The sequence below is a fragment of the Adiantum capillus-veneris genome, chromosome 29, assembly GCF_014529385.1.
Source record: "Adiantum capillus-veneris isolate H3 chromosome 29, ASM1452938v2, whole genome shotgun sequence".
Lineage (NCBI taxonomy): Eukaryota > Viridiplantae > Streptophyta > Polypodiopsida > Polypodiales > Pteridaceae > Adiantum > Adiantum capillus-veneris.
In genome coordinates, this window is record NC_140959.1 from 102513278 (window position 1) to 102534312 (window position 21035).

Consider the following 21035-nt stretch of genomic DNA (forward strand, 5'->3'; position numbering starts at 1 on the left):
TTTTACAGTGTCAAAATCTGTGACATGAAAGCTAAACTCCAAAACTACGAGGAGCTCTGTGCACGCGATAAAGAGGGAGAGAGAAGAGAGAGAAGCCGGCCGTACTAGTGAGTGTGAAAATCTGTGACATGAAAGCTAAACTCCAAAACTACGAGGAGCCCTCTGCACGCGATAAAGAGGGAGAGAGAAGAGAGAGGAGCCGGCCGTACTAGTGTACAATAAACTGAGTTGAATAAATTGAACAAAAGCGAAGAAATAAAGCTTATTACCAGTGACCACAACCTCGGAACATTGGCAGCTGTCAGAGTGTGCAGCAGAGAGGAATGGGAACACACGAGAAGAGAGAGAGAGTGAGAGAGAGAGAGAGAGAGAGAGAGCGCTGCCGACTCAATAACTCCAAAGGCAAAAGGATACAAGATGACTACAGAGTGGACTGGCGCTGCACTGCCAATGGGTCTCTTGCAAAGGACCTGTGGTGTCCTTTCCAGGCTGTCAAGTGTCCTCTGACAAGATAAGAGCAGGAGTAGGCAATGTCCTGCCTGCTAAGTTCGCAGCAACTATTACATGCCCTCACCTGGTCTGCAATGATTGGACACAAGAAGTTTTGGACAAATTCTCACAATAATTCCCACATTGTGGCTAACCTCAACATCATGAGCTTCTGTGAGGGAGGCACCACATACCTAGCTAGGTATGTGGTGCCTCTCGAGCAGAAGCTCATGATGTTATGCATTGTATGAAAAACATTGAAAAAGACTCTGTTTTCCTACATGAGAATATTTCTAGATCTTCTTGTGGAGGAGGCAGGCAATGATAATGGCCGAGCAGCAGTATTCATTCCAAGCACTGAGTTGCCATTCAATGAGAGCTAGAACTCAGGGTGCTGAGTTGGACACTGTAGATTGATCTGCAGACTCGAAGCTGTAGTCTACACCACCTGCAGTCATTTCCTTTATAACCTGCAAAAGAAATACAAGAAAAGAGCATTATCCACAGCTGCAAGAATAATATTACCTAAACATGTTTACAATGAGTTATTGCTACATAATTCCGCTGATAGCCACTGCAACACAAATTATGCATCAAAGTTAGATTCTCAAAGTGGCAAACGATGATAAAGCATGTATGTGGCACAACTTCACGCTAATTGGCAATGATTCCTTGTGTTCACAAATACCCTTCTAAACACAATAATCAAACTGTTGAGCCTCTTTGTGATTTTGTATCCACAATGCTTCTTAATGAGAAAACCTACAGTGTCAATTGACTCGTTGGTACCGTTTCTATGACCTAGGTAGTTGGATCCTCCAGCAGGTGGTGGTTGACTGATGTGTTCCTAGGAAAAGAATCACCTTAGTAGCTTTGGTTTAAGCTCAGTTCAAAGACCCATGTCGAAGAAAGAAATGGGAGACTCCTAGAAGTCCAAGAACTCATCGCACCTCTCTCAGAGTTGGTGGAGTTGAGGCACTCATGGTGTACAACTAGCCACATGCACAAACTGTAAAATCTGAAAACCAGGAGAAAACCTCTCCTAAAATTGCCCTGGTAAGCTAAATGGAGAGAGGATGACAGCAACCTCTGAAAGTTGGGCATTTACACCAAAAGCACACTCTGCAACCTATAGATCAAAAAACTGAACCATCAAGAAGCCACCAACGGTGTCAGGTGCAGCGGAACTCAACTGAATGAAAGAGAGAGATCCATAGAGAGAGAAAAGAGAGACGACACGGGATGTCGGGTCCCAACCAACCTCAAGTTCCCCCTTGCTCTATTGCCAGAGCAAGTACTTGCTAGAGAGAGAAAAGAGAGACGTGTCACAAGGACACAAGTGATGACACAGCTGATTGTACGGACCCCGGAAAACGCGTTGACTACTGGCGTGGCAGCGTACGGATTCTCCGCATTTTATGATGGCTGCTCATGTGGCCTGCTTGTACGGATTTCCGCAATCAACGTTGAGTGCTTTTTATAGCAGATTTTTAACAAAGTAGCTTTTGGGGTCTAATTGTTTTTTATTTACTTCTTTCGAGGGCTCTGCTTTTGGCATCCCTTCGTAATCTTTATAAGTGACCCAAGGGGCTCACTTCTCAGAGCATCCGGACGCAAAGTCTGAGAGCGAGCACCTACGGGTAGTTGTACTTTGCTCAAAGATTAATATAAAAGAAATACCGAAAGGGGCGCCAGTCTTTGGGGCCTATCTCTCTTGGCACAAAACTACGCCGGGCCATGTCGATTGTGCGAAGTGTTTTGAAGTGAATCTCTGTTGTGTCGCGATAGAATCTTGACTTGAGGTGTCCAAGTTTGTTACAGTGGTATCAGAGCACGGCCAATTTCTCTTCTACCGGGAAATCGGATCCCTTTCCTCGCGAGACTTATGGATTTTGAAAAGAACCAATCAACCTCTTTTGCAACCACTGAGGCGAAAGGAGGCAATGCAAAAAAATTCAAAAGACTTAATTGAAGATGAGTATGGGCCACCTCAGCCTACACAGTATGAACTTTTGGAGATGCAACGTGGAGAACAGGTTGACGAGTGCACAAAGCAGATGCTTCAGTTTGCTAAAGATCCCCAAGTTGCAAAAGTTTTGACTCAGCAGTCCATGGCTGAAGTGCATACTCAGTGGCAAAAAGCCACCGACCACCAATCAAACCGTCAATCAAGAAACCTTCTACTCCGAGGATGTTTACGGAAGAAGAACTTCAAGAGGTGGTTCACACCCAAATTAGTCAGCTTTTGGACACGAAGAATCGATCGAAAAAGCAATTGAAGAAGCGAAAGAAGGGGATTGACTACCCCGGTTACTTGGGCCGTCAATCTTCTTTTGCATCTACAAGAAAGTAGAAGAAACGTGTGCGTTTTGAAGGACTACCCAATTCTTCTTCCTCTTCTTCTAACAGTTCTTCTAGCTCTTCCGACTCGAGTGAAGAGGACAAAAAGGGCAAGAAGCGAAGCAAAAAGCAGAGCTTCGAAAAGAACAAGCAAAAGGCAAAGAAACTCGGATTCCGACCAATTTTTAATAGCTCTACGGAGGAGTCATCCTCTAACAGTTCGGACTCCGACGACGACATGTTTTATGCGAAGAAGAAGCACTTTTACAGAGCCAACCAATACGGCTTCCTCAAAGATAAGAGCAAGAAGACAAAGGAATTTAAAGAGGATGGACAGTCAATAAAATTTGAATCCTTTTTTGGATTCCGAGATGCTCCGAGGGCTTTGGCCTTCATCCAGCAGTTTGACATAGCCTTCTCTGGAGGGTATTACTCAGAGCACTCCAAGATTAGAAGGGCTGCATCTTTCAAAAGGAAATGCTCGAACATGGTGGTCCACTCTTCTTCTGAGGAAAGAAGCCCTAGTCAAGTGGTTGAAATTCAAACAGCTCTTTATTTCTTCTTGGTTGACCCGGGAGTACGAACGAGATCTAAGAACCGCTTGAAACCATCTTCAAATGACCAAGGGAGATTCTTTGGACGCATATTGCGAGAGATTTTGGGATTCTTTTCTACCGACCTCTTCGTTTAAGAAGGTCACCTTTAAGGAACAGATTGAGCGGTTTTGCTGCGGACTCCCTACGAAGATCCGAGATTACTGCCTTGAACAAAAGTCTGACTCTATTCAAGAACTACTGGGTCATGTGAAACAGGGGTTCTCGATACATTCGGAGAATTTTACCTATCCCACTGATGAAATCTTGACTCAAAGGACCAGCAGACAGACCTCCAACAATGACAATAGAAAGAAAAAGAGTCCCCAAGGAAAAAAAAGATACACGATTCCAACTGACCCTTAGAGAAAGGGCTAACTATCTCAAAGAGGGGAAGTGTTTTGGTTGCGGGGAACAAGGGCACATCTCCGCAAAGTCCTCCAAAAAGGCACAAAAAAGACACAGGCCAGAGAGTTCTATAGCGGCAAAGAAACGTGGCAGAAAAGGCAAGATGAAAGCAGGACTGATACCGGATTGCATGGGTACCGACCCAAGCCAGATAGATGAAAGTACAGAACTTTGCCGAGCTTGGGGCAGAATGAAAGATCAAGAAGCCCTTTTTTTTTTTTATGGAGGAGCCAACGCCAACTTCAAGCTGGAAGTCCATAGAGTCTATATATATGCTCTATAAATAGTTGTGCTAATTTTCGGTGTCTTAACTGTAGTCTTATTGAGAATGAATCGACACATCTTTGTGAGGCGGTCTATAAGTACCCATATGATATCATGGCCATGTTGTATTAGGTAGTCCTACTACAAAATCCATAGAGATACTCTCCCACTCACCTTGTGGAATCCCTAAAGGGTGTAAAAGGCCACCTACCTTGAGATGCTCTGCCTTATCAACTTGGCATTGTTGGCAGTTTAGTACGTACTCTTGAACATCATGATATGAGCCTAGTCTATAAAATTGCTTTTCTTCCATTTGAAGAACCTATATAGCACAATATTTAGGAGATGAATCTAATGTGAGCCGTTGCACCGTGTGCATGGCCTTTTCTTTGCCTTGCAAAAGAGGACAATCCTTCTTGTTATGCTGGTCCAAAAGATATTTGAAACACAAATTGTGTTTCTTTGCACGCTCAAAATTGACAGTGCTGAGAGACCCACGTGGAGTATCTCGTGATTGCTTAGGCTTCTTAGCCTCTTGAGGACGCGAACAGATAGATTGTCTCTTGTCCCTCTTGGAACGTGTGGGAGATCTACCTCACCATTGGATCTTAGCCAAATTGCTCTTAGCAAAAGTATTCTTAGAGTAGGGAACATTTCTCTTCCTCTCGTGGTCATCATCATAAATTTCGGCATGAGCAATGGCTTCTTCCAAAGTTTGACGTAGCCCAAGACTGAGGGAACGAGCATCTATTGGAGATGTCATACACCACTTATAGGCCTTACCTTTAAGAGATAGATTTGTTTCCATAATTGCACTAATATCTGGGGTGTGTCTCAGCCTATGAATATCACTCCATTTGTGCAAGAAACGTATCGACCGCATTCTTGTTGTGATCATTCTCTTCACCTTGAAACTCAGGAATGGTGATATTCTTAAGTAATACATTGCTACCTTCTGCATCTTTTGAAGCACTTGCCTCATGGACTCCTTGAGTCGTGCGAACATGGATTCCTTGAACCGTGCGAGTTTGGGTTCCTTGAACCGTGCCAGCTTGGGCTCCTTGAGCCGTTTGTGAATACATAAATGTCATAACTAGCTCAGTAATGTTTGTAACATTTACATTTAATGCAGAGAGGTTGCATTCAAGTACATTTTGGCGATTTTCCAAAGTCTTGAAAGCAGCCATATCTACAAGGCCATGATCTCGTAAACCATCATCGTTATGCATATTAGTGTCGGCATCACCCGTGGTTGCTGGATTTTGATGTGCGTGCTCAAAATCAAAAGTGTGTGTATGTGGAATATCCTCACCGGCCATGGTAAACACACGCTAATGTAGAGAGAGAAAAAAAATTGCCAGCTTGTATCTTGCAAAGCTTGAAGTCGTTGTGTTTTTTATGCTCAAAAACTTTTGCGTTGCATGTGATCCTCACCTTGCGGAATTTGTAGCGCTTCACATCTTGTTCTTTATAAGAACGCATTTGTTGATTCTTCACAAAAACTTGTTGTTTTGTGAAGGCTTTTGTTCACTTGTGAATCTCCTTTCTGGAAGAAAAAGGAATTTTGGAAGAAAACTTGCCTTTCTCTAAGGAGTGAACAGAAAGGGTGAAACTACTTCCTTGAAGTTTGTAGCTTTCCTTTCTTTCTAGCTTTTGTTGTCAAGTCAAGTATGCTATTTTTCCTTGTTGTATACAACAACTCTTAATAGCTTGGATGGTAGGGTGTTGGTCTCTTACCCTCATGGGGTGGGTTCAAACTTCAATCCTCCTTCATGCAAGGGTTTTAGAGGACCTTTCTACATGCACAATCGTGTTTGCCTTGGTTGCCCACATTCGACGACAATCGCGGGCGGCTGCTGTGCCTGTCTTCTCTTTTGCTGCATTCTTGGTCATTGTCTTCTTCGTCTATTGCATGAGGATTGTGGGAGAAGAGATGTGCATCGCATGCACATACAATCTGCTTTTCCCCTCTCCCGAAATAGCTCGGATACCATTGAAAGGAATGGAGTAATAAAGTGTGCTAGTCTCCACCCAACCATGCTATCTTATAGCCTCCCCTTAGCGTACACAATGTTCGTCAGTGCTCGTGGCCTTGCCCATAGGACCCGTGTCCTTACAGTTGTGGTCTTAAGATAATCTCGTGGGATGGACACCTTAAGAAAGAAAAAAGGCTTTTTGGATTTGAGGGTGCTCCAAAAGTAGCCAGTGGGATGGAGAGTCGACTTGAAGCTAAAGAGCTTGGGGTGGCTAGCCGTGGGAAGGGGGGACTTGGATAGGGCGGACTCGAAAAGGGTTGTAGAATCTGATTGAGCGTCCTAGAATTGTTGTTTGGAATTAGCACAGGAAGGGGGTCTTGTGGAGCCAAAATGCCAATCAAATTTTGCTTTTGACCTAGTTTCAAATCCGTTTACATTACTCCCACCAAAATGGCGTCAAGTTTTGACCTGCCGACCTCATGAGGGGCCTAGTGCTCTATTGAAAGTTCCTTAGGCCACTTGCCCTATGTGGGCTACTTGTGAACAAGTCCCCATAAATAATATTTTGACTTTGGTCTATTAGAGGGAAACCACACACACACACACATACACAAGACTAAGGAAAGAGTTAATGGGGTTAAGCAAACCCAATTGCAGAGCTTAAAAGTACTAATGAGAGCTCTTATTATAGGCTTTGTGAAGCATAAAGTTCCTTTATAAATTAAATCTTTAAAAATAGAGTAAATGTGCAAAGAAACTAGCTAGAAATGCATCCTAATCACGCATTCTAGAAAACTATTCTCGCCATGGAAAATAGTGGCCTCTTGGGTTTGCCAAGGACATGCCCACACGTAACTAGATTAAAGTTCAATTAGTGAGAGAGGAATCAAGTAGAAGAATAATCTATGGATCATAACGATGTTAAAAAAATATTAATCACTCTAGTAGCTCTGATACCGATTGTAGAGATTAGGAAGAGTAGACTGGAGAGCTATTCATAATGTTGGCTTGGTAATAATAGTGCTAATTGCACAAAAGAAAGTGGAGTAGAATGTAAACACAAACTTGATTTATTGATGCAACTAAAAATATGTACAAAGGCTCATTATGGCATCATTGATGATGTCATACAAAGGTCCCACATTAGCACATGCAAGCTGCAAACTTGATGATGTCACATGCAACCTACAAACTTGTGGGTGACTTTTCAAGACACTTTAGGAGTGTATTAACTCTAGCTAGGTGATTCAAAACCCTTTAGTAATGACCCTCATGGGTACCCACAACCTTAGGCACCTTTTCCACATGCTATCACATGTTTTTATGCCACCTATGTATTCCAGCAGACTAGAGGTGTTACACACATGCATAGGCTAAATCCCAAAACCCTCTAATCTACCAAAATGCCACCTATGCATTCCATCATACTAAAGGTGTTATACACACGCTTAGACTAAAGCCCAAAACCCTTATGTGTGGTCACAAGATGTGAAAGAGAAATCAAGATCAATTATGCTAGCACATCCATTGAAAGACATCACAATTTTACTCAATTTTGCATAAATACAACTGATGAGCAATTATGGAAACAATTGTGTGGACTTACAATTTTGAAATAGCTCCCACCTCTCAAGTAGACAGCTTAGAAATGATATAGTCGAGATAGAATCATAGCCTTATGTCCACGTGTTTTATTTAAATGACCACTTTTAAGTCTCTCTCTCTCTCTCTCTCTCTCTCTCTCTCTCGTATTGTACTCTTAGAATCAACAAGGCTAGATCTCCATTCTTCTAAAAGAGTGGAGAATCCTAGAAGGCCCAAAGTACCCTCAAAGTAACCTCACAAGCTTTTTCTCTCTCTAGAAGAGCATAAAGAGGGTCACTAAATATAAATGTCAAGATAGTATAAGACTACATATCTGAAGGACATTCACCATGATCGACAAAATTCTTCATCAATTGTAACATCCTTTTTGGGGAACCAAAACATTCCTTAGGTGCACTTGAGAGAGTGAGGGAACAAGGATAAAGGGAAAATAAGGTTATACGTCTTGGTCAAATGAGGGTGAATTAAGCCTCAAGTGATGCAAAGTAACTAGGATGAGTGAGAAAAGGGTGGAAAGAGGCTTCTAAATACGCAAAAGGTAGTGCCAGAACACGTTTCGCTTCATTATTATCTCTTTTTCTAGAGAGAGAGAGAGAGAGAGAGAGAGAGAGAGAGAGAGAGAGAGTGTGTGTGTGTGTGTGTGTGTGTGTGAGAGAGAGAGAGAGAGAGAGAGAGAGATTTATCCATCCCTTTCTCTCTGACAAGGTCATATAGAATTGCATACATGATCTAAAACCATGAGAATATGGACTAAGGGGAGAAAAAATATCTATGTACTTTGTTCTGGAAGACGTATATATGTGTATATGCATGCCATGATAATCACAAATTCAAAGCTAATTTGTAGAAGTTGTTTTGGAGCCTACAAAATTATGTAATCACCCCTTTATTTCCTACACTTACTTTTGGAATCCTTTAAGGGGTCACATGTACATAGATATACTCACCTTCTTGCAAGTTAGGCACACCAATTCCTTTTTATTTTGAAGGAGTAAATATATACTAAATACAAGTACTGATTGTGGCACTTTAGGGCCACCAATTTTCTTAGCACAAAATCATCCCCCCCTTTGAAACATTTTATCCCTCTATCTTCTCATGTTATTTCACTTTTAGTTTTGTTATTTTCTCCCTCTTATCAAAATATGCCCAATTGTGTGGAGTGATCTTAACTTTTAGCATCTCAACCAAAAAAAAAATTCTTCTAAGGCTTGTTTTAACTAATTAGTTACCTTTTCACACTATGCTAGGCCCAAAAAACTCTTTCAACCCCTACTCATGTTCCACCCATTACCCCTCTTATCCACATACTTTTGAGTCTATGGCCAAGTGAAACACCTTCCTATTTCAATCATAAATTTGCCCCTCGCTAACCCAATTCCAATCAATTTGAAGGACACTATCCTTTTATGCACCCAAGCTTACCCTAGTTAGCCTCCCTCTATTATTCCTTGCTCTAACCTTTCAAAGACAGCAATCAAGTTCAACACCCTTTGTAGTGCTTTAAATTATCCTGTAGTTTCATGTGATTCTCAACAATCATAATTACACCAAAGGCTCAAAGTTTGCTCAAGCTTTGTTTTTCATTCCCATTGTCATTCAGTCGCTGACTTGTTGATGTCAAAGTTAGTTGTGAGTGAGGCTTCTTGCACATCTCAATGAGAGGCACCCACTTACAGAGCACAATGTTGTTGCTCTCAATTGTTTGTATGCACTATGGGACTCGAAGGCAAGGGAAAGATCATTGCTCTTACTATCAACGACTATACCCCAAAAGAGATTAATCATGGCAAGAGCCTATGCATGCAGGCTCCATGCATGATTTGCACCCTCATTCTAACTGTAGAATATCGCCATGGAAAAGATATTTTGCATTTTTGCTTGTACCCTTGGAATGTAGCTTTGTATTTTACTAGGGACGGTGTGCTAAGGGTCAGCGTGATTGGCAAGGTTGCCATGGAACACAAACCGACCTGCAATTATGACTATTGGGATTGAACATAGATCACATCCTTAAAAGGGATGTGAAGCTTCTTTATGATAGCAACTTGTGTTTAACAGAGCAATGTTATGTCCTTGCATGGTTGAGTGAGAAAATGTATGGAACGCGAGAGAGAGAGAGAGAGAGAGAGAGAGAGAGAGAGAGAGAGAGAGAAATGAAATGTTATATTAACGTCTTCAAAAGGCCAAAATGACCTATGAGACCAATCTGTTACAAATGGTGAATCTAATACCATGTTTGGGTACAAAAGAACTAGATACTACTACCAGAATCCATCCTCATCTGCACTCTGGATATCGAGAGAGCATGGCTCGAATCCTCTGCTATAGTCTCCGTCGATGTTGTGTAGCCCCACTCCTCAATCCTGGCCGTCTGGATCTCCGTAGCTTCAGTGCTCGGTCGTAGAGAGAGAGAGAGAGAGAGAGAGAGAGAGAGAGAGAGAGAGAGAGAGAGAGAGAGAGAGAATGCTTGTATAGCTACCCACTGGGGAGGTTACCCCCAAACATGTAACAAAGAAATTTTTGACCTTATTTAGTCCACATAACACAGGAAAGGGTTCACACATTAAATTAAAAAGGGCAAAACAAGACGTCTGCAGCATGCAACAGACTTGGGCACTGCCTTTCGAAGAGAGAGAGAAAGGGAGCCATCCTATTCCGAATTGAGATTCTTTCCATGCACAGCTACATGGCACAAATTTTAAAAAAACAACCACATGCATTGTCCCCAGTACACGGGCTGAAAATTGCTTAGCATACACCCACACCACACCACAGCAGCGCATGGACAGTTGACAAAGTTGGCAACAATATAAACTGATTGAATAAATTCAATTTAAATAGCAATCTCCATCCTTGTTAGTCAATGCCATGTGCATATTGACAGGACTCTCCTTCATTGGACTAAAGATGTATTACGGATCGAAGGCTGTCACCTTCTATCAAAAGTTTGAATGCATCATTGATTTGAGAAAGTGGCAGCTCATGGGTGATGAAATCTTCCAGAGAAAATTCCTGTAGAGTAAACATGAACAGGGGGTCTAATGTACGGTTATAAATTTCACATTCCAATAGAGTTTCTAAGATTGATTAATTGGACAGATAAAATCACATCATCAACCTTAATAACTTTTAACTTAGGTATGCCAACTTACATTCTTAGATTGTTTGCATCGAAATTGCCACAGTAGTTGCAACAAAAGCAACTAAATGGAACAAAAAAAACTTATCCCAACCTCGCAACATTGGTAGCTGTCAGAGTGTGCAGCAGCAGAGAAGAAGAAGAAGAAGAAGAGAGAAACACAAACACGGGAACACGAGAAAACACCAAAGAGAGAGAGAGAGATGAAATGAACTTAAATGTTATATTAACGTCTTCAAAAGGCCAAAGTGACCTATGAGATCAGAAAGTTACTATGTGGTGAATCTGATACAAGGTGTGAGGAACAAAAATGAAAAGGGTGCTGGAGAGGGTACTACTATAGAATCCTGTCAAGACAACACAATGTGGGTGTATCCTCAGAAAGAACTAAATCAGAAGAGATCCATCATCAATCGTTGGCGGATGTCATCAATCTCCTCCATGGTCAACAATCTGACCGTGCGTCGTGCATGTCGGGCCAAAGTGATCCTAATCCTCTAACGCAGCCTCCGTCGATATTGTGTAGTCCTCCGTAGTCGCGGGCATCTGGATCTCCCTAGCTCGGTGACTCGGTCGATCAACGTGCCTCTAGTGTGAGGAGAATGTGGGCTCTGCTGTGGTAGTAGCTCCTCCGGCTGTCCAGTGTTTTCTCTAAAGAAGTCAGTGATCCGTCTCTGGGACTGGCTAGCCTCTCCTCTCATGAGGCTCTCTCTATGTTTGCGTAGCTCGACCAAAAACAATCCAAGGCATCTTTGGTCCTCGTACCCCATGACTCTAGAGAGTGGTCCAAAGCCCTCTCTGAACAGACAGTGGAAGCGGCCTCGTATCTCATAGTAGACTGGGCAGTGGCATGTGTAGTGCAACTCTGTCTCAGGCTCCATGTGGCATAGGGGGCATGTCCTGGCCTCTGCTGGCACTCCGCTGTATCTCCCACTCTCGACGCGAAGCTGGTGTGAAGATGTGCGTATCTGCTGATAGCACATCGTATCCCATGAGACAAGTGGGTGTCCATGTATTTGGGTCTCGTCACAAAGCTGTCCTCCGTAAGCGGGAGAAGATACTCTTTGTAGAAATCCATCTTCATGCCCAGCTCCTATACCGGCTCTATCCAAGGCCACCTGGTGTGTAACTAAGTCAGGTCCTGGCTGATGAGCCTGGTGATCTCGGACTATGTAAGAGTCAGAGAGGGTGCATCCAGTGAGTGGGCAATATGTCCATGCTGAACCCATGTGCTTGAAACCATGATGTCATCTCCCCCCACCAGCATGCTGTCTCCCTGCATAGCTAACTGTCGAGAGGACTCAAGTGCTAGGCGGGCATATTTGTCTTTGGGAAGGTCCCACAGGCAGTATATGAAGGAGACTGATCTGGTGAGCACCTCAACCACTACTGGGGGGGCAGCTAGCTCTGCTCAGATAATGTCACGTGATACTGAAGACTTGGCACAAATAAGCCGCGAGATCATAGAACCAGAGGCTTCTCCATGTCTCCCCATCCATCAGTGCGACCCGACCTCCCATGATGGTCCAATGAAGGCCCCCATATCTGAGCTCCATAGCGCAGTGCGGAAGCCACCAAAGTGTCAAAGAGCCAAAGCTTTGACTGAGGCTCCTGAAACTAAAACCTGTGAGCACATCCTCTCCAATCCACCCAATGTTGCACAGACTCTCGTCAGTCTAGTCTTTGCTGCTCTCCTCAGTGAAAATGCTGGTCTGCTAAACACCACCCCAAGGTAAGTGCAAGCATCTGTATACTCCATTGTCTCATGGCCGTATGTAAATGCGGGTGCTGATCTCCTGATCGACTGTGGGGTGGTATTAAACACCATAACCTTGATTTTACCAAGGTTGACAAACAAACCACTTTCATGGGCAAACCTATGCAAAGCATCCAAGTGACGTTGCATCCCCTCCAGAGAGTCGGAGATCAACACAGTATCATCAGCATATAACAATAGTGGAATCCATTTCCCTGCCAGCTGTGCACCTCTATCACCATCTCTTTCAATATAGTCAGAAACCTCATCCACATACATACCAAATAGAGTAGGAGAGAGCAGGCAGCCCTGCTTCACCCCGATAGTGAAGTGAACTGATGTAGATAGCCCCTCTGAAGTACGTACATATCCCACCATCGACCTGTATAATGCCATGATCCCCCAAATCAGCTTTGTGGGTACTCCTGTAGTATGCGCATCAATCTAGCTCTCAGTACTGTGTTAAATGCTTTGCGGAAGTCCACAAAGCTACAATAGATTTGTCTCCCATGTGATCTACCCTCCTCAATAATGGCTCTAAGTGTCACGATGTGGTCAAGAGTAGAAAAATCTCTCTTGAACCTTGCTTGCCCGACTGCACGTATACCCTCCTTTTCTGCCCATCTACTCAGCTACTGGTTAAGAATGGATGCGTACAACCGTGCAAATGTGTGTCCAATCATGATAGTGCGATAATTCCCAAGCTCCATAGGGTCTCCTGACTTGAAGATAGGTACAATAGTAGACAAGCTCCAAGTATTAGGCAGGCCCTCCTGATCATATGCCCTCCTAGTCCTCATCCTATCAATGGCCTTCTTCACCATCTCAGCAGTGAAAAAAGCACATGTATGTGGGCGCGGTTCAAGGGGGTCATGAAGGGGCAACTGTCTAGGAACTGTGTACAAAGATGATGCATACTGGCCCCAGGCCTCTGTAGAAGTAATGACAACGGGGGAGGAGGATGCTCACGAAAGAGTCGCCATGCTTCACCTGAGTCCTGACTCAAGAATAGCCGGTATAGATCCTACTCTAGTCGAGCCAAAAATGCCCTATTCTTCCGCCGCACCAGACATCGAAAGTCAATCCATGACTATCTGTGAGTAATGTCCCCCAAAAGCACCTCCCTTTGAAGTCTGGCTCTAATCTCGCGGCATTCCTCATCATACCAGCTATGATGTGGCATGCTCCCAGAGCACCATCTCTGCCAAGTTTGAGTGTGTGGGTATGCCTCTGCTGCTGCATCATGTAATGTCTGTGTCAATATAGTAGTAAGCTCCTCCAAAGGTCGCCCTGGCTCCTCACTGCACAGGCGTCTGTAGATCCCATCTATGTATACCGAGTTCCTCTCCTGCGTGAAGGTGTAGCGAGTAGAGGCTGCTACCCGTGCATTCAAGAACGCCAGCCCATGTGTACTCCCCATGTCTATCAAGAGTCGCCCATACTCATATGCTCCACATCCTGTGATAATCTAGATAGACCTGTCTTTGCAACATCTAGCTCCCTCAGCATCTCCTCTGAAGTATCATAAAATAATGTCTGGTGATGGGCAATCCTAACATTGAAGCCCCCTAGATGATAATGTTACCATCTCTAAGAACTCACATTTGTCATCATCCAAGATAGAAAAGGGGGACTGTCCTCTTGGTGGTGCATATGCTGACGTATTCGGGGGAAAGTAGCAAATAGCAATGTAGAGATATCTGTTTGTCTCTGCCTCAATCTCACCCACATGTACCTGGCATGCTCATCCCTGCGAGCTATATGTATCAATGGCTCAAATCTTCTCTGAATAACATTGCCACTCCTTCTGAGCTCCGTTCTCTGTGCTCTGATCGTGTCTCTTGTCTGCACGCTGTCTCCCATCTGTATCCTCTGACGTGAGGCATGGACTGTCCAGGGGCCTAATGTGTCTTAGAGTAGAAAATGATCTGTCTCCAAGTAAAATTATCCTCAAAAGCTCCCACATCAAGGCGCAGAGATCATTGCAACTTTGAGTGTGGTCCCATAGGTCTCGCACCGTCATGTGGAGCGTCGCTCAAAAATCACCACTCTTCCATCTCGATAAAACACGATCTTACCTTTTTTCCTTGCTGCTCTAATCTCCGGCATTACCTACTGCATACGAGCGATCTACGAGAGGGTAAGGTCATCTCCTAGAAAAACACCCGTCTTCTTAAGAGTTGATCTCTTCTTCAAAAAGTCCGCTTCCATGGAGGGAAAACGAAGGATGAGCGCCCTTTCTTTCGAGGTTTCCCCATTGCTTCCGTTTTTCTTATTGCCCACTCTCCAAGCTCTCGTGTGCAACGGCTCATTGACCCCCATCATAGTCATGAGTTCGTTTACCTCTTTGTCCACATTATCCTTGCCATTAAGGACACAAATTCTGACATGTAAGGTGCGCATACATCTTCTTTCCTCCTCTTCTAGTGTGAGTGAAACCGGTCGGTAGGGCGGTAGACGTAGGCTTTCACCTTTAGACTTTAGGACACATAGAAACTTTGCAACTCAAAACCTATAACAAGAATTGACACTACAGCACACGGCTCGCCAGCTAGAATGCTTCGAGCAGACGCCGACAACCTATAGGCTCCAAAACATGGCGCCCCTTTGAGTATTTCTTTATTCCTTTAGAGGGTAAAGTTACAAAATTAGAGTCTTGGGGATCTTCACCTGTATCCAACTAGATCACACCTGTTCTGTCAAAATTTCCGCAACATAACACTCCCAAAACTCGCCCTGAACAAATCCCCCTGCTGGAACTCGCTTCCAAAGACATAAACCCTCTGTTTTCAGCCCAAAAACAGCAATTACAGCTCGCTGTATTTACTGGTTTTTACCCTGCTTTCAGCCCTAAATAGTTTCGGAACTGTCCTCTACCAGTTGGCCACTATTCCCAATGCTTTTGGCATCCATACGGCTGCAAAACAGTCCAAAAACAGCGCATAACCAGCTCTGGAAATACACCTATAAAGTGAGGTTATCACCCTTACCGGTGCCTGCTTTTGGAGTAGCAGTTAGCTACTCTTGTTCGTGCTCATAGAGGTTCTTGCCTCAGCACAGAAGCATAAGATCACACAACTGTACATAGATAAAACGCAGAGCCTTCTTGTGGGGCATCACATTACTTCCTACAGGGGAGAGAGAGCAGTGTAGAGTGTGCAGGACATCACTTCTTGCACTACACTGTACATGAGAGAGAAAGCTTGCACATAATAGCTTTGGTACCTGCAACAATCCACCATGTGGATGAAAAATACAGCCCCCACGTTTATTTCAACGCTTCTCTCTCTCTCTCTCTCAAGGTGGAAAATGCTACCAAGTGACACTCATGCATGGTTTTCCCGTTTGGTACCTTCCGGTCTAAAAATATCTCAACCGGTTGCTCAATTGACTTAGCGGCACAATAATAAAATGTTCCTCTTGTCATTTTGGAGCTCATGACGCAAACAGATTTCATAGCCAAAAATAACAGTTCCTAAATTTTAGGAGATGCTTCCATTGGACTCTCACTAGTCATTTGATCATCTTTTACCACACTGGGACCACTTCTACAAATACAATGTAATCCAGTTCTCAGGTGATTTTCTCTGAGTGACCCCACCTTGTCACTGTGTCTCCATTAAGTTATATCCTAGTATCCACCAACTTATTAAGTGTAGCAAGGAACCTAGATGACTTTGAATTGAGCCTAAACACCCTTTTACTAATGGAATTCCAGTGCCAACCAACTTTCCGTCTACAAGTGGAACTAGCGTTTCACACTGGCCATACAATGTCCGGTTATTTCCAACTTCAAAGAGAGGGTCTCAAAAATTAAACAAAATCATAAAAAAGAAACCAACAACTAAGGTTAGCAGTTGCCACGTCCTAGTGAGATACTCCCCTCTTGAAATCGCAAACGCCCTCGATTGCATACCATATATACATGCCATTGATGCTCTTGTGTTGTTAGCACTCTTTTATCACCGCATGTATCCGCAAGAAAGATGATAAGACATAGATACCAATGACTTAATGAGACCTTTATACTTTTGTCATTGCTATCTATGATAGAAGTGAACATTATACCTTTTAACACTTAAACAGTGATGCACACTTCTATTACACTGAATCCATATGTATATTTGATGTACTACCTCTATCATTACCCCTCCTTTGTACACGTTTTGTTGGGGCATACCTAGGATGTAACCCAAAGGCCTCAAGCTGAAGCTGCAACACATTTGGTGACTCTGACAGTTCATGCTCTTCCATCCACTTTGCATCCATAGGTGGATAGTTTTTGAACTTCACCAAATAGCGCTTTGCAATCTGTCCCTTAACTTTTCTTTTCTTATGTGCAAATCTTCTCAGGAACCAAAATTACATAAAGTTCCTTAACTTCTGGCCGGTCCTCATCTGACACATCTTCTTGCACATCACCCACGAAGGGTCTTAGAAGACTCACGTGAAACGCATGATGAATCTTCCAAGCCTCAAGCAATTTCAGCTTGTAAGCAACATCACTAATCTTATCAAGCACTTGAAAAGGCCCTTAGTAAGGCGTGCTTAGCTTCGAAAACAACCGTTCCTTGCCCTTCATTTTCTTCAACCTTGCCTTCTCAAATCGCAAAAGCACCCAATCACCAAGTGAAAACAACAGTTCACGACGGTGACGATCAACAGCCCTTTTCTGTTTTTCCCGAGTCTTCTCAACTTTAATTTTCTTATACATTTCATCCATGTTCTCGACATACCGATTCGCCTCAAAGATCTTGTCCTTTGTATGTAAAATAGGAGGAACCTTTTTGCCATCTTCAACAATTTCAAAAAGTGCCTTACCTATGGATGAATGCACCGTATTGTTGTACGCATACTCAAGCATAGGCAAATACTGTTCCCACTTGCTCTTATTATCTCACACATAGCATTTCAACAAATCCAAGACAATAGAATTAGCCTCTTCTAACTTGTCCATCAATTTGTGGATGAAATGAAGACGAGAACTTGAGCATAGTGTCCATGTTCTTACACAATCATCTCCAAAATAAACTTGTCATGAGAGGATCACGATCACTGACAATCGATTGTGGCATACCATGGTACTTTGAACACATTGTACATGAATAACCGTGCCATTTGATCAGATTTTATCTTCTTCCTGACACGGATAAAATGGGCCTACTTATTGAACCTGCAATGATGAGGGAATCATAAGAGAGAAGAGAGAGTAAGTAATGAATGTTTGGTTTAGAAAAATGAAAAATAGAACAAAATATTTTCTTACTTGTTTTATGAAATAGCTTGCTCATTTTAATTGAGATACATATAACTAAGGAGGTGTGATTCCATGTCATATAGATAGTGAGGGTGAGTTTTAATATGTTGTCATTTATGTGTGAGTATTTGGACTACATTGTGGAATCTTTGTTGTTTCTATTTGGATGTTTAGTGATTTTGTGAATAAGAATCCATGTTTTGATAAAAGTTGATTGAGTGGTTAAGTTATTGTGTGAGAAGAGAAGTTAAAAAAGATTCTTAGTTAAGAGAGAGAGCAAGAAGTGAGTGAGAGTGACTCGAATAGTGTGAGATAAAGTATAGTTTTAAAGGGATCAATATTTAATCCTTGTTTATCTTGCTCATATGCAAGTCATTTACATTCAATTGCAGGAAGAATAATGACTTTCAAAGAAATTCAAATTCAAACATATTTGACAAAATTTTACAATTTGACTAATAGAATTTTAGCAAAAGTATTTAAGAGAGTTGGCCAAATGAGAAAAGGTAGGTAGCATAATTCTACGGCAATTGAAATAGGTACAAAGCAATCTAAATTTAGTAGATGCCATGTTTGGTGGGATCTGTGTTTGAAAATTGAAATGCATATGTTAGTGCAAGGAAAATATGTGTTTAAGGATTAAAGGAGTGCATGAGAGTGAGTTTAAGAGTGTGGAAGCTAAAGGGTATGAGTTAAAGGATGTTAGCAAAGTTAAAAAGATGTTACTTGTTAGAGAGTGGGAAAAGTTAGTGAAAAAGTTAGCAAGCCAAGAGGTGCTTAACGGTTAGAGATATTAAAGATTTGAGATATGATTGAAGAGCAGAGTAGAAATGCTACGGATGTACAGGGTTGTTTGAGAGATATACTGGAGATATTGAAAAATTAGAGTTGTTTCATAGAGTTTTGAGATTTAAGGTTGAGAAGAAGAGAGTGTTAATTTATTTATGTTTGTGGTGTCAGTTTCAAAGCAAGAGTTTATAATATTAAAACAAAATTAAAAAAACATATACATGATGTGAAGAATGTGAAATTGGAGAGGGTGTGGTCTATGTGTAGGAAACTGTAGCTTTGTGATGGAAGTAGGTGTCTGTAGCACATATAGGTGTCTATGACCTAGGATACGGTCTATGTGTACGACATTGTAGCTCCTTAGAATGTAGGCGATTGAACCACGTATAGATGCATGTAATCCATTGCACTATTCTTGGAAATCTGAAAGATTATTTATTTATTTGTAAATTTATGTTTAGAAAAAAAAATTAACAAAAGAAGAACCAAACAATAAAAAACAAAAAAAAAATTACAAAAATCACAAAAATTAGGAGTATATTCCATTAGTAATTGTGTAGTTCTGTCATCAAAAGAGAAGATTGGAGTAGCTGTTGTGAAGTACGAAATGTTAAGCTGTATTTGGAGATGCATTTCAAAGTAGAGCAACAGTTTCAAGAAAGACTTAACATGTGTTCTATTTCCAAGTTGTTATTTCAAATCGGTAACATCTTTTCATTTTAATGCCTCTAAGTCAGTGAAGAACTAATAACTGTGTGGCATAGTTTTATTAAATTGGCTAGATTCGTAGTCTTTATGGTTTTATTATCAATCTTTATCCAAAATTATTAATCAAGAATTTTGACCAAATTGGTTAGTGGTTGACAAGGAGTAGTAAAAGTTATTAATTAATATAGTCACTATAGCTAATCTAGTGTTGGATAGTACATTTATGCACTTAATGGTAAAAACAAATCTTTGAAGTGTTGTAGATTTCTATAGTGGGGATAGACCTTTAAACTCTAGATTATGGCTGGTATGTTAGGTACTACACATGTGATGAGATTGAGGAGGAAAACTTATATGTTATATGTTGTGTGCCCATCGACATGTAAGCTTGGGAGGTGGGTGGGTCAACTTTGTCTCTAGTGACAGAGCCACGAGCCGTAGCTAAGTTTTATACGCGTTGGTAAATGAATGTGAAAAGATATTCCTGCTCGATGTAGCAGTGAGTGTAAAATGCATGAAAAATTAAAAATTAAAAAACAAAGAAAAAATATAAATTTCAAATCCGAAGTGACTTGCAAAAACAAAAGAACGAATGCATGAAAATTAAAAAATCAATAAACAATGGGAATTAAAAATTTTAAAAAAAGAAATAAAAATTCAAGTTATGACTTCCACGTGTTTGTCATATTGATATACTCTCTATCATAAAGGGGTTAACAGGCTTTACCTTTGTAGAAATTTAGCAACATGAAAGGGAGTTGTTCTTCTTATTAATGGTCATAAATTATTGTCTGGATTAGAATAGGTTATAGTTATTCTATTAATTAATCTCTTTTATTATTTACTGTTTAGTTGCCTATTGGAGAGGTTAGGGTTTATGATTGGTAAATCTTTATAAAAGCTATCAGTGTGAGTATATAGATTTACTTGTGCTAGTTCGTTTATTCTATTATGTTACTGCTTATTAATTTACCACTGACTATGTTATTAGTTGACTCAAATATTGAAAAAGCATAATGTTTTAATGTGTGTGAATGAGAATGGACATACTACAGCTAGTTTGGTATGTTGGTTTTAAATTGTGCTCACAAGGACATTCGCATTTAAGTTGGGAAGACAGTTATTTTTCAAGAGTTGTTGTGAAGTGTAGAGTTGCAGTAATGAAGTGTAGCAGATATTTTCTTTCATCGAGGACGCCTTCACATTTAATAGGAGAGAAATGTAAACCCCAACATATTTTGACATTTTGTAACATTTTGGGGTTATTTGGGATCTACACGAGCATTTCAAGAGCATATGCATGTTTAACTAGCTGCATTAAGACCGTGTTTCCAGTCTATTTCTGTCAAGTTTTAATTATGCTTGAATAAATTTTATCAGTACTATTTGGAAACACATTCGTAGCGAACGTTTTCCTAAACTGTGGCCGTAGTACCAGATTAAGCCTTTGATATCCTGTCTGTGCTTCATCTTTAGAAGGAAGGTTCGAGTTCAAGACTCTCGTGGATAGATTTTTTAGGTCTGTTAGGAGTGTTGAGATTGCTAACATAAATTGACTTCTTAGGGCCGTTTGTAGTAAGCAAAACAGTAAAAGAAAGAAAGAATTTGTCGAGCCCTGTTAGAGAAAACGGGGTAGATTGTATTTCAACCGGTCAAAATGGTAAAATCCCGGTTAGATTTTAAGCTTGCAAAGCGAGAAGTTTATACT

At 41.6% G+C, this 21035-nt stretch overlaps 1 protein-coding gene across 4 annotated transcripts in view; it reads right to left on the reverse strand.

Moving 5' to 3' along the window:
• Positions 1 to 10476: 10476 nt before the first annotated feature.
• LOC147419678 (alcohol dehydrogenase class-3-like) overlaps positions 10477 to 21035 on the reverse strand; it is a 114355-nt gene continuing 103796 nt past the window's right edge. For 2 of the 4 annotated variants that reach the window (XM_086506187.1, XM_086506184.1), the window contains one exon: positions 10477 to 10690. In XM_086506187.1, the coding sequence (XP_086362313.1) occupies positions 10580 to 10690 (111 nt within the window). In that variant the 3' untranslated portion in view covers positions 10477 to 10579. Of the gene's footprint in view, positions 10717 to 17542; positions 17747 to 21035 lie in introns of those variants that run through there. The other 2 variants (XM_086506185.1, XM_086506186.1) reach the window with 2 other exon arrangements.